Source organism: Schistocerca gregaria, chromosome 6 (genome assembly GCF_023897955.1).
Source record: "Schistocerca gregaria isolate iqSchGreg1 chromosome 6, iqSchGreg1.2, whole genome shotgun sequence".
NCBI classification, from domain to species: Eukaryota; Metazoa; Arthropoda; class Insecta; order Orthoptera; family Acrididae; genus Schistocerca; species Schistocerca gregaria.
In genome coordinates this window covers 56,660,696-56,674,734 of record NC_064925.1, presented here as the reverse complement: position 1 = coordinate 56,674,734, position 14,039 = coordinate 56,660,696, and the positions used below count along the sequence as shown (strand labels likewise).

At 43.8% G+C, this 14,039-nt stretch overlaps 1 protein-coding gene across 4 annotated transcripts in view; it reads left to right on the top strand.

Annotated features, from left to right (window-relative positions):
• LOC126277924 (protein croquemort-like) overlaps positions 1–14,039 on the top strand; it is a 705,530-nt gene that overhangs the window by 580,490 nt on the left and 111,001 nt on the right. For all 4 annotated transcript variants that reach the window (XM_049977497.1, XM_049977498.1, XM_049977499.1 and 1 more), the window contains exon 3: positions 5,534–5,694. In XM_049977497.1, the coding sequence (XP_049833454.1) occupies positions 5,534–5,694 (161 nt within the window). The remainder of the gene's footprint in view (positions 1–5,533; positions 5,695–14,039) is intronic.

Sequence of the window (14,039 nt, the reverse complement as noted above, 5' to 3'; positions counted from 1 at the left end):
GCTCCTGCACATTTCAGTCCAAGTGTTCGTACGCTTCTCAACAACAGATTCGGTGACCAATGCATTGGTAGAGGCGGACCAATTCCATGACCTCCACGCTCTCCTGACCTCAACCCTCTTGACTTTCATTTATGGGGGCAGTTGAAAGCTCTGGTCTACGCAACCCCGGTACCAAATGTAGAGACTCTTCGTGCATGTATTGTGGACGGCTGTGATACAATACGCCATTCTCCAGGGCTGCATCAGTGCATCAGGGATTCCATGCGACGGAGGGTGGATGCATGTATCCTCGCTTACGGAGGACATTTTGAACATTTCCTGTAAAAAAGTGTTTGAAGTCACGCTGGTACGTTCTGTTGCTGTGTGTTTCCATTCCATGATTAATGTGGTTTGAAGAGAATTAATAAAATGAGCTCTAATATGGAAAGTAAGCGTTTCCGGACACGTGTCCACATAACATATTATCTTTCTTTGTGTGAGGAATGTTTCCTGAAAGTTTGGCCGTACCTTTTTGTAACACCCTGTATATACGTGTGGATGTACCGTTTGATAATACTCGGGTCCACGCCTTCCTGGAATTTAAATGAAAACATTCCGCTTTAGGCTGTTAAAACACTAATTGCTATTGATATTTCGGCCCTTGATCGTTTGCAAACATTCTGAAAGCAACGAGTCCCTGGGGTGTTTTATATGAAGCTTGCTCTGCGTGAATAACAACCATCAATTAAGAAATCTTATTCAGTTGTTAAGAGTATCCATAATGAATAAATATTTCCTTCCTGTAGCGAGAAAATGTGAAATCCAAATGGGAAAAATGCCTACAGTGTTAGACAGGGCAAATATCTGGAATGTATCCTTAATCAACTTACGAAAGTTGCGCACTGTTTATGCTTTCGTAATCGAAAAGCATACGTATTGCGGTTAGGGTATCAAGCTCAAATTTGTCAGCTACCGTAATAATGTTTACGGTTCCTTGGCGATGCAAGAACTTGACCTGCTATCGGAAAATACAGTTATGTCACATATTTCGCTACTCGTAAAGTCACTCATCAAAGCCTACCTGTAGATGAACCACCTACTTAGTTGCCGGCCTTGGTAGTCCAGCCGAAATGCGCGTGTCTGGAAAACGAGAAGTCGCGGACCCGGTCTCGGCCGTATCTCTGATTCTTCAGTCTTCGTTTCAGCCTAGCCCTCACCACTCAACTGTGTGAAGAGCAGTATGAAACAAGGGGTAACGATTCTGCGTTAAATTTTAGGTTACCTTCTCCCGTTTGGATAACTAGCGTAGTTATTATTATTTCTTTCTTATCTCAGACGTTATGTCTGGTCAAAAGTAGAAAGTGACGTGGACCTTCATCAAGCGTGACTTGTAGCTGTATTGCGTTGATGTGCTGGTGGATATTGTGTGGTATGACTCCTGTAGTTGATAGTATAATTGGTATAATGTCAAGTTTATCCTGATGCCACATGTCCTTGACTTCATCAGCCAGTTGGATGTATTTTTTCAATTTTTTTCTCCTGTTTTCTTTTGTATATTTGTTGTATTGGGTATGGGTATTTCGATTAGTTGTGTTAATTTCTTCTTTTTATTGGTGAGTATGATATCAGGTTTGTTATGTGTTGTTTCATCGGTTATAATGGTTCTGTTACAGTATAATTTGTACTCATCATTCTCCAGTACATTTTGTGGTGCATACTTGTATGTGGGAACATGTTGTTTTATTAGTTTATGTTGTGTGGCAAGTTGTTGGTGTATTATTTTTGCTACATTGTCATGTCTTCTGGTGTATTTGCTAGTATTGTACATCTGCTTGTGATGTGATCTACTGTTTCTATTTGTTGTTTGCAAAGTCTGCATTTATCTGTTGTGGTATTGGGATCTTTAATAAAATGCTTGCTGTAATATCTGGTGTTTATTGTTTGATCCTGTATTGCAATCATGAATCCTACTGTCTCACTGTATATATTGCCTTTCCTTACCCATGTGTTGGATGCGTCTTGATCGATGTGTGGCTGTGTTAGATGATACGGGTGCTTGCCATGTAGTGTTTTCTTTTTCCAATTTACTTTCTTTGTATCTGTTAATGTTATGTGATCTAAAGCATTGTAGAAGTTGTTATGAAATTGCAGTGGTGTAGTCGATGTATTTATATGAGTGATTGCTTTCTGTATTTTGCTACTTTCTGCTCGTTCTATAAAGAATTTTCTTAAATTGTCTACCTGTCCATAAAGTAGGTTTTTTATGTCGATGATTCCCCTTTCTCCTTCCCTTCTGCTTAATGCGAATCTTTCTGTTGCTGAATCTATGTGATGTATTCTCTATTTGTGACATTGTGATCGTGTAAGTGTACTGCGTGCTTCTAGTTGTGTTACTCCATTTTACTACTCCAAATGAATAGGTCAATATTGGTACAGAGTAAGTATTTGTAGCTTTTGCCTTTTTTGTTGCTGTCAGTTCTGTTTTCAGTATTTTTGTTTGTCTTTGTCTATATTTTTCTTTTAGTTCTTCTTTAATATTTGTATTATCTATTCCTACTTTTTGTTTGTATCCTAGATATTTATAGGCATCTGTTTTTTCCATCGCTTCTATGCAGTCGCAGTGGTTATCCAATATGTAATCTTCTTGTTTAGTGTTTTCCCCTGACTATGCTATTTTTCTTACATTTGTCTGTTCCAAAAGCCATATTTAGTAATTGGTTGAGTTGTTGATTTGTTGCTGCCAGTAGCTTTAGATCGTCCATGTAGAGCAAATGTGTGATTTTGCGTGGGTATGTTCCAGTAATATTGTATCCATAATTTGTATTATTTAGCATGTTGGATAGTGGGTTCAGAGCAAGGCAGAACCAGAAAGGAATTGAGTCTCCTTGGTATATTCCATGCTTAACTGTATTGGCTGTGATGTGATATTATTTGAAAGTGTTTGGATATTAAGTGTGGTTTTCCGATTTTTCATTACTATGTTAAGGAACTGTGTCAATTTAGGATCTACTTTGCATATTTCCAATATCTGTAGGAACCATGAGTGGGGTACATTATCAAAAGTTGTTTTTTTTGTAATCAATGTATGCGTAGTGTAGCGACCTTTGTTTGGTTTTAGCTTGATATGTATATTATCAGTTGCTCTTTACATCCTCTTGCTCCTTTGCAGCAGCCTTTTTGTTCTTCATTTATAATTTTGTTCTGTGTTGTATGTGTCATTAATTTCTGTGTAATGACTGAAGTTAATATTTTGTATATTGTTGGTAGGCATGTTATGGGGCGATGTTTTGCTGGGTTTGCTTTGTCTGCTTGATCTTTAGGTTTCAGATAAGTTATTTCTTTTGTATAAGGGACTGTGTGTGGGTCTACAATGTAACAAACAATTTAGTTAGATGTGAATGTGTTGAGGTGAACTTCTTTAGCCAGAAATTTGCTATTTTATCTTTTCCAGGGGCTTTCCAATTGTGTGTAGAATTAATTGCTCCGGTGACTTCATGTTGCAAAATTATCGCTTCAGGCATTTGTGGTATGATGTTGTGTGTGTCTGTTTCTGCTTGTATCCACCGTGCATGTCTGTTATGTTGTACCAGGTTCGACCATATGTTGCTCCAGAAGTGTACCATGTCTGTTATGTTTGGTGGATTGTCTATTTTAATGTGTGTTACCTACTGCCTGGTAAAACTCCTTCTGGTTTCTGTTGAATTTTTGGTTTTGTTTCCTTCTATTTTCACTTTTCTTGCGTCTTTTAAGTCGTTTGGCCAATGCTTGTAATTTCTGCTTCTTTTCATCTACTTGCTCTATCGTTTCTTTTTGTGAGATTTTACCTAACCTTCTTCGTTTTTTGTTTCATATTTCATTCCTTATAAACTGTGTTAGCTGCCCAATGTCTTTTCTCAGTTTTTCTCTTCTGATCTGTAGCCTGTGTTGCCATGCTGGATTTGTGGGTTTCTTCTGTGTCTTGGTTTGTTCTGATCTGTGCCTAGTGTATATATTTAGTATAGTGAGTGCTCGTGTATAAACCAGTAGTTGTTACTCTTCCATAGTTGTATTTTCATTTATTTTGTTGTGTATGGTTGTGTTGATAGTTGTTGTTATTGTTTCGACTTGTGGGTTATTTAGTGGTCTATGCAAGACTGGTCTAATGTCTGTATTTGTGTCTTTGTATTCTATATTAGCAAGCTGAAATTTTTCTTCTATATCTAACATGTGTGTCACTTCGTGTTCTATTTGTGCTTGTTCTGGTGGCTGTCTTGAGATCTCGTTTTCCTCTGATTGTTTAATTGACGCATATTGTTTGCTCTAGGATGTTTGAGTCCATTACTGTATCTTCTTCTTCTGATTGCACATTATTTTGTTCCACTATTTGTTGTACTTGTTTTATGTTTTCTAGTTCTGACTGGGGTATCCTGTTGTTTTTGAATATTACACGGTTCTGATCAGCTAGTCGTTGTTGTGTGAAAAATTTTAATTCTGGGTATCTGGTAATAAATGATGTTTACTTGTGATCTGTATCCAGTTGTGTTGGTTTCTAAGTTTGTTGCTTGGTAATAACAGAACATGAGGTGTCGCTTAAATTCATCTGACCATCTCGTCCTCTGTCTTTGTATTCCTTCTAGCGTGGTTCCAGGAAGCATGTCCTGCAAAACAACTCTATTTGGATTTAAATCATTTTTCGTGTGGCTAGCAGTATCCTTTCCATTGTGGACGGGCATAAGGTTCAAGCGTCGTTATCGACCATGACAGCGCTTGTCCGAGGCTTCATTAGTTCTGTCCTGAACCAACTAATCAACCTAAAACGGGGGTGATCCCTATTAGTGGATTGTTCTTTTCGTCGCCTTTTACGGCTGGCAGAACATACCGGAGGCCTAGTCTTTTCCCGGGCCTCCACGGGGTTTATTATTATGTACGGCCCTACTTCTGCATGGTATTTGTGTGATAACGGTTCAAACAAATTTCTCAAAGTTAACTCAAACTCGACAAACAATTCTGCACGTGTTCAGTGCAACTGCCGCTAGCAGTTATCAACAGACCGAAGGTTCAACGTCTGTAGGCTCTTCAGTTCGTTTTGCGACGATGTTTGAGTTCGATTTTACGAGAAGGGTGATGTGTACTGATTTGTTTCCACACGACTTTTCACTCAGCCTCCAGGTCAGTGGACGGGACTATGTTTCCATCAACCGTGGTGTACCAGTAATCGTTGATGGTAACAGTAATGTCCCTGAAGACTTGTTTGGTTACACATAGTCCCTCTTACATCATGGAAGTGGAAATGGGGCCAGTTTTCTGCTCCACCGATTCTCAAACATCTTGTGCTACGTTGAAGAGGCTTTAAACACCTATATTGCCTTTGTGCTCTCCCGGCAGTTCGAGCAATGTAATGTTAGCAGACGTAGGTTCTACATCCCGTTATTTACGTGACTGGTGTCTGAGCCAAGTGCACGGGGTGGCTGGACACACGTGCTCACATAGTGAATATGCCGGAACCAACTTTTGTTCTCATAGGCGTGCCGACACTGGAGCTCTCTACATGTTCTGTGCCTTCTCGCTGTTGCAGGAGCTGAGCATATCCCCGACGTCGGCGAGCTTCAAACTGTGGCGGGACACGCCCGTCCCCATGAAGCTGGACTTCTACTTCTGGAACTGGACCAACCCTGGCGAGATCACCAACCGTGACACGAAACCCACTTTCGTCCAGATGGGTCCGTACCGATTCAAGTAAGTACGCGAGGAAAATTAACTTTGTCATATATCTGCGATAATCAAGCAATGTCTTTAAGTACAGGAACTATCGAAAATATGGAAGTTCCTCACCGAACTTTGGAAATATATACACGGTCTGTCCAAAAATATCCGGACATGTACCACTGGACGTTAATACGGGGAATTTCCACCCCTCGCCTTTATGACGGCTTTAACTGTGATGGGAGCACAGGCGTTCAGTGTGGTTCGGATCGCGTCTCCTGGGAGGCCAATCCATTTCAGGAGTCTTATTGCCCACAAACTATTGCCTCACACATGGACTTTCGATAAGTTGCTCTCTCATCTTCAGACAGTCAGTCATCATCTCCGAACTGTTCCTCTACTGTAAAAGACTAAACAATGCTGTAGAAAGTGTTCATATCATTCTGTATTTAGAGTTTTCTTAAGCGCAATGACGGGGAAACGCCTCCACAATTATTTCAATCATCCTGTTGGTACTACGCTTGATGGCAAGTAATGTTCTGAAGGCACATACCAAATCCAAAGCCCTCCATCATTAGTCAATCCAAATCACTCGCTTCAAGTCATCCACTGACCAGTGGCGTCGGTCTCCACACGAACCAACGCGCAGCTCACCAGTGACTGCAGGAATGTGTGACTTACGAGGAACTGCTCCCTGAGCAGAGTTACTCTGCTTGCTGTATTGCTGGTGCACTCCTGCGTTTGTTCTTACCTCCTTATTTTACGATATTTTAAACCAGAATCCCGACCATATACAAATATTTACGGATGGCTCTAAAGAGGGGGACTCTGTTGGTTGTGCTGTTGTTTTCCCTGATCGAGTCGTCAAGTTACGGCTTCCTGCGGCGTTTACTATCTTTGATGCCGAATTGTTTGCGATCTTGCGGGCATTGGAGCAGATGAGATGTGTTCCCAGTCTTAGGTTTCTCATCTGTTCTGACTCCCTGAGTGCCCTTCAGACCATGCAACACTTGTACCCAGCGGATACGGTCGTCCAGAACATCCATGATGCCCTACTCCACCTGCAACGGCAGGGGAAGGAGGTTTGTTTCTGCTGGGTGCCGGGGCACGTGGGTATTAGGGGAAACAAACTGGCGAATGTGGCTGCCAAAGATGTATGTTCCCTCCCTCAAGTTGTTAAATGTGCTGTCCCCCTCCATGCTGTTACCTACCTCCTGCGTTTTCGCGTTGTGCGTCAGTGGGAAGAGGAGTGGCTGGCAGTCGGTGAAAACAAGCTGCGTTTGGTCAAGGCCACCACGGGGCCATGGCGTACGTCCTACCAGTCATGCAGGCGGGATGAGGTTCTCCTCACTTGCCTCCGCATCGGGCACAGTCCCCTTAATGCATGGTTTTTTACTCCGGCGGGAGGACCCCCAATCTGCAGTGCTTGTGACGTCTAGATTACTGTCCGCCACATTTTACTTTACGGTCCTTTATTCTCTGACCAGAGGGCAGTGGTTTCCTTGGCACCGGACTTGCCCTCTATTTTGCAAGACGACGCAACGATTGTGGTTAAGGTCTTACGGTTTTGTGTCCTGTCCAATTTGTTGACTCGGATTTTAGGGAGAGGATTTTAATGTGCTGCTAGGTGACTGGCTCAGCCACGTTTTAGGTGAGAGGTCCGCCAGTCACGATTACCTACTTGTTTCACTTCGAATTCTGTGCCCTTTTCCTTGTGTTTCCTTTCCTTTTTTAGTGCGTTTCTTCTCCTCTTGTTTTGCCTTTGTGTGTGTGTGTGTGTGTGTGTGTGTGTGTGTGTGTGTGTGTGTGTGCGTGTGTGTGTGAGGATTTGGAACTGCGTCAGGTCTGTGTCTTTTAGCCGTTCTCCTTGTTCGCTGTCCGTCTTCGTCCCTTCACCGCTTGTGTTCCTGTTTCTATGCGTTTGGGTGCTGATGAGCATGCTCTTTAGCGCCCGAAAACCTCAAAACTAACTAAAACACACACACACACATTTTGGAAATAACAAGTAGCTGCTTAACGCCTTACAGAAAACCACGAGTGTGTATCTCTAATAGTTTCCTAGTTACTATTTTTGCAGTGGTAGTGGGAGTTACGGGAACCCCGAAAATGACCTACTGGATAACGAGCAAAGTTCCATGATGTTATTCGCACATGGTACTGTTGTATATAGGTAGGTCGCAACGCTAGGAAATTGCGGAGAAATGGAGGAAGAGCTGCTGACGATCCAAGTATGGTGGGGGAAATGCCAGTTGACCTCAAGATAAACATAAGTTACATATTTAGGAAAAATAGATGTAACGGCTCATTGTTGCTCGATTACACGGCAACAGAAGAGCGAGGGGGCAGGAGTTATCTACCATTATACTTGAGGGAGGGCTCATACAAAGTGATTGAAAGTGTACGACCACATAAAAGTAACCGAATGCGAGGCAGATGCCAGACTCAGATTCACTGCAAGTGTAGGCCAGCCCCCAAGTGTCTGAATACTGCTGGTCGGCCTGGGACCTGCTCTACAACAGTTGCGTATGTTCCTAGAGGACTCAACCAGTTTAATGCTTTCTCCTATGCCCACCTCGTAAAAACACCACGAAGGCAAAATTGGAGCTCTCCTGGATGCTTGTCAACAATGGTTGTGGCAGCTTACCACTGGCGACTGGAGGAGGAAAAGGGGGTGGGGGCGGGGGCGGCGGGGGCGGCGGGGGCGGCGGCGGCTGCTGCGGCGGCGGCGGCGGCGGCGGCAAGAGACACTACCAGTACTACTTGTCCCGACCTTCTCCCCCCCCCCCCCTCCTCCATTCCTTTTCCTCGGGTACTGAATACGGTCTTAACTCATTTGCGTCACCCATTAGCCAAAGAACGGTATGCTAAGCTACCAGCAAGGATAGGAAACCGGTATGTCAGCTCGTTTGATGTCAAGGGCGCTTACTGTCATATGAAAATAATTTGTTTATCGTGTGACGTATTAACTGTTGCTTGGATATTTTTCTCCTAATTCAGCGGAGGTAGGGGGGGGGGGGGGGCGGCACTGTTTGCTGGAATGAAAGCCGTGGTGCCGCTGCCACGGCGGGCGTGTTGTTGACTCCGGGAAAATACCGCAGGCAGGCCGAGCGGTATTCTAGCCGAGCTCGTAATTACGGCAGTTCCGTGTCAAGGCCCGGCGCATGCACAGCGGAAAACTCGCGCGTACCCAAGGCGCGTTTAATTCTCTCAGCACCATCCCTGACGCGCAGCCAGGCACTCTTCTTTGGATAATAGAGGAAGCTCCCCTCAAAACTCTGTTTCTCAGTTACACAGGTGTCTGTTGCGTGTGCGACGCAGTGTTTCCTTAACATGCCTTTTCCCAGTGCATAGTTTTTCTCCTGACTACACTAGTCTGCTAAAGGCTTGAGGGCGAATCGTACACAGTTTCCTGTAGACTTCATTACCTGTATTAATTTGGCAGTCCACACGGAATATTGTAGGAACATTTCAAAAACCAAAGTTCACCTGCAGACGGGAGCTCAGGTCGACGACGTTCTAAAGCAAATTAGGATGAAACAGGCGGTAATTTACAGGACGGGATTGGGGTTTGTATGTAGTGCGCTCAAACACATCGAAACGCGGTGTCTGAAGAGTTCGAACGCTGTGTACGACGGTATGTGGACGAGCATTGTATTGCAACAAAATATTGCCTTCCGGCAATCGACCTCTGAGTTTACATCGAATTGCACGTTTCAGCTTACTTAACAGCGTATCACTGAACCGTCTCTATTTAGTGTTGACCCCTTTTCGTGGTAATGTTCTAAAACTGCCCTTGAGTCCGAAAAACTGTGAGAATCACGTTTCTGCTGAACATTGACTCTTGAATTTCTTTTTGACGGGAGATAAGAGTGCTTCCATTACATGCTTTGGCGTTTACTCTGTGGCACGAAGTAACGATTCCATGTTTAATCTCCAGTGATCATTCGTTGCAGAAACATTTCATCTTCGTTAGCGTGACGATCTAGTTTTGTTTCGGAACGCATCTCGCAGACTTCGTGAAAGTTGAGTCGGTTAGGCATTATTTTGTTTGCAGAACCTTCACTAATCCGCCTATGGTTCGCCACATCGTCTGGTACTCACAATCCAAGGAATGACCTCGCTCAGTATTGGCATCATTTGTGGTTGTAGCTGGGCGCCTCGCTCTTTCCTCATCCTTGACGCTAGTTGGACCGCTTTGAAACTGTTCAGTCCTCTGGCAAATACTTCTCTCTGAAAAAAACATTGCTTCCGTATTGTACTGAAATTCTTCTTTGAACTGCCGTTCCTGGTACCCGTTCAGACCACAAAACTGATAGCGGTACGCTTCTCTTCTATGGTTGCAGAGCGGACTGATTATGAGAACCCGTCAACCTACCACAGGGGAACTCAACGTTGCCATCTAGCTCCTGGTGAGCATCCAGAAGCCGTAGTGCCAACCTAAAGAGAATTAGATCAAAATAGCGGATATGGTAGCTGTATCTACCTTAATTAAAACTGCTAGTTGCTCTCAAACGACAGACAGTCGCCGTGTATTTGAAAGAACCAGACAACTCCGAGTAGAACTGCCGCTCTCGGGGTTAGTGCAAACTTAATTATGTATCCTATGCCTAACCAACATTATGACCCCCTGCTTAATAGCAGAAATACGTCACTGATTCTGCTTACCAGGCATCCGACAATTTGTTAAAAGGTTTGTGGAGGTATGTGACCTGTCTTCGCACAGGTTGTACAGTCGGCGTAAATAACGGGCCGCTGATTTGTGTACGAGGTGATGACTCCAGATATCGACCCAGATGGGTTTCGTAGCATTTACGTTAGGCGAATTTTGTCGCCGAACGTCAACGTGATTTCACTATAGTGCTGCTCATATCCACTACAGCATGGTTCTGCCTCAGAGACTCGGGCAATAATACTCCTGAAAGACATCAACGTCGGGGTAGACATCAAGCATGAAGGGATGCAGGTGGTTCGCAGCTGCCAACGTGTCTTCGATTACTGCAACAGGTCCCGTGGAAGTACGGAGAATGTCTCCCACAGCATAATACAGCTCCCACCAGACTGCGTCCGTGGCGCGGTGCAAGTTTCGAGCCGCCGTTCATCTCGATGACTGCGTTTGTGGAGAGTACCGTCGACCTAGTATAGCAAAAACGCCATTCAGCCGAAGAGCCGAACGTTTCCGTTGATAGACGGTCGAATCCCAATGGTCCCGTGCCCACTGCAGTTGTAATTGGGTCAATATGTGAACAAGTAGAGGTGTTCTGCAGTGGAGTTCAGTGTTCAACAATGTATGATAAACGGTGTCCTCCGGAACACCTGTGTCTGTTCCAGCATTGTACTGCTTTGGTAGAGATGCCACAAGTCACCATCTATCCTACTTTACAGAGCAGACAAACCTCCGAATCACACGAGTCGTGGATGTCCAAGCGTTTAGCGCCTAGGGGTAATTTCACTGTCTTCCTAAATCTTTCCGTAGATGCTTGCGACAGTAGCACCTGAACATTCGACCAGTAATGTACTTGACAATAGGCTTATAACCGGAAACCTTGGTAGTCCAGTAACTATAATAAAATGTGTCAAACATGGCAAAGTTAATTTACACTATCATTAAGAACCCACCGTTGATTCAATTGAATCATCCCAAAATGATTTTTCTGGCAGTTTCAGATGGTTGTATAAACGTTCAGTGCGGTTTTGTACTCAAGTGGCGAGGGGGGAAAACGTGTAGAACACCCGCAGCATTAAAACTACCATGTTAATGTTTCTCCAGTCTTTATAACACTCAAAAGCATTTGGACAGACTGGGTGTGAAGGACCCTTACCACTGCACCACCTCCGTCGGTCGCGAAAGTCGCGGTGCTTCTGGAACAGACGGCAGCAGCTGCTGCTGCTGCTCCCAACCTTCCACAACAAAGTGAGCACTTGGTCTGACGTGGGCATCCACCACGCGTTTCGACTTCTGAACCGTCATCATCAGCCTGAGCGATTAATACTGCTAATTAGATAAGTCAATTTGTGGACTTACTACGGTTAATTCGGTTACAAAAGAGTGGAATTCATTTCCCCCAGCAAGTGCGGCCTAACATGATCAATCCCCAGTCACTTAGTTTTGTCACTGAGGCTTCTGTATTTGAAATTGCTAATACTGTGGCACAAATACTTAAAATTAACTCCTTGCAAGCGCTGTTGTGCCCGCACGCCTCACAGAACCTCTGCAGTAAGTTACTGGCACGTTGCAGCAGTCGGCGGCAGACAGTGCTGCAGTTCGTGTTTAAAAAAAAGTCGTTCTCATACCTCTTCGTAATCTGACCTCCAAAACCAGCCCGCAAATTACATGCCTGGCGGCTTCACAGACAGGTTAGCTACTCAAGGTGGTACCATTAAACGGCTAACAGAGCCGTGCAGAAGGTTTCGTCTCCATCTGCAATACCTGAACATGCAGCTTACGCTAGACTGGAACGGTGAGAAGCTGTGTTTGTCCATACAGGAAAGCCATTCAGCCTTCATCCGAGAACTAAGTTAGTGCGACAAATTAATGAAGGCTGCCGTGCTCGCTGGAGGTTACTTTGCTTACCGGGCACACTTGGCACAGTTCATCATCTAACATCATCTACATCTACATCTACATGACTACTCTGCAATTCACATTTAAGTGCTTGGCAGAGGGTTCATCGAACCACAATCATACTATCTCTCTACTATTCCACTCCCGAACAGCGAGCGGGAAAAACGAACACCTAAACCTTTCTGTTCGAGCTCTGATTTCTCTTATTTTATTTTGATGATCATTCCTACCTATGTAGGTTGGGCTCAACAAAATATTTTCGCATTCGGAAGAGAAAGTTGGCGACTGAAATTTCGTAAAAAGGTCTCGCCGCGACGAAAAACGTCTATGCTGTAATGACTTCCATCCCAACTCGTGTATCATATTTGCCACACTCTCTTCCCCTATAACGTGATAATACAAAACGAGCTGCCCTTTTTTGCACCCTTTCGATGTCCTCCGTCAATCCCACCTGGTAAGGATCCCACACCGCGCAGCAATATTCTAACAGAGGACGAACGAGTGTAGTGTAAGCTGTCTCTTTAGTGGACTTGCATCTTCTAAGTGTCCTACCAATGAAACGCAGCCTTTGGCTCGCCTTCCCGACAATATTATCTATGTGGTCCTTCCAACTGAAGTTGTTCGTAATTTTAACACCCAGGTACTTAGTTGAATTGAGAGCCCTGAGAATTGTACTATTTATCGAGTAATCGAATTCCAACGGATTTCTTTTGGAACTCATGTGGATCATCTCACACTTTTCGTTATTTAGCGTCAACTGCCACCTGACACACCATACAGCAATCTTTTCTAAATCGCTTTGCAGCTGATACTGGTCTTCGGATGACCTTACTAGACGGTAAATTACAGCATCATCTGCGAACAGTCAAAGAGAACTGCTCAGATTGTCACCGAGGTCATTTATATAGATCAGGAACAGTAGAGGTACCAGGGCGCTTCCCTGGGGAACACCTGATATCACTTCAGTTTTACTCGATGATTTGCCGTCTATTACTACGAACTGCGATCTTCCTGACAGGAAATCATGAATCCAGTCGCACAACTGAGACGATACCCCATAGCTCCGCAGCTTGATTAGAAGTCGCTTGTGAGGAACGGTGTCGAAAGCTTTCCGGAAATCTAGAAATACGGATCAGCTTGCTATCCCCTGTCGATAGCGGCCATTACTTCGTGCGAATAAAGAGTAGTAGTAGTAGTAGTAGTAGTAGTAGTAGTAGTTGTTGTTTTTGTTGTTTTTGTTGTTTTTGTTTTTGTTGTTGTTGTTGTTGTTGTTGTTGTCTGTTGACATTCATTACAACAATTGAAAGTTTTATATTCAATAAATATCATTGTCAACATATGTTTCGTCGTTTTCTTTGTAATTTTCGTCTTTACCATTACGATGATTATCAGCTATTTGCCTCTCACTGTTAAATAAAGGAGTCGTCAAGAGTTTTCAATGCAATGTCGTCTGCAGCGTTACCCATCTACGCTGTCCCTCTACCTTTCCAACGACGCTCTCCTACCCCACTAGGTCGTCCACTACCTCGGGCTTTTCTCATCTGCTGGAATGCGGCAAAGAAATTTTTTATCTATCCACGTGGCTAAAGATACACATCACGTGTATCACCATTTCGTTTTCAACGTGGTCACAATTACTTCTTTCCTTTAGGTGTGCTTCCTTTTCAGTTTCTTTATCACTTCTAATTACAAACATGTCTATATTTCTAACTCATGGAGCAACACAGAGTTATCGGGTGGTTTTTGCCTTAAAAGGCCATGCCTCACCGCCGTAAATGAGAATCGTTATAACCCATTTCATCAACGGTGATAGCTT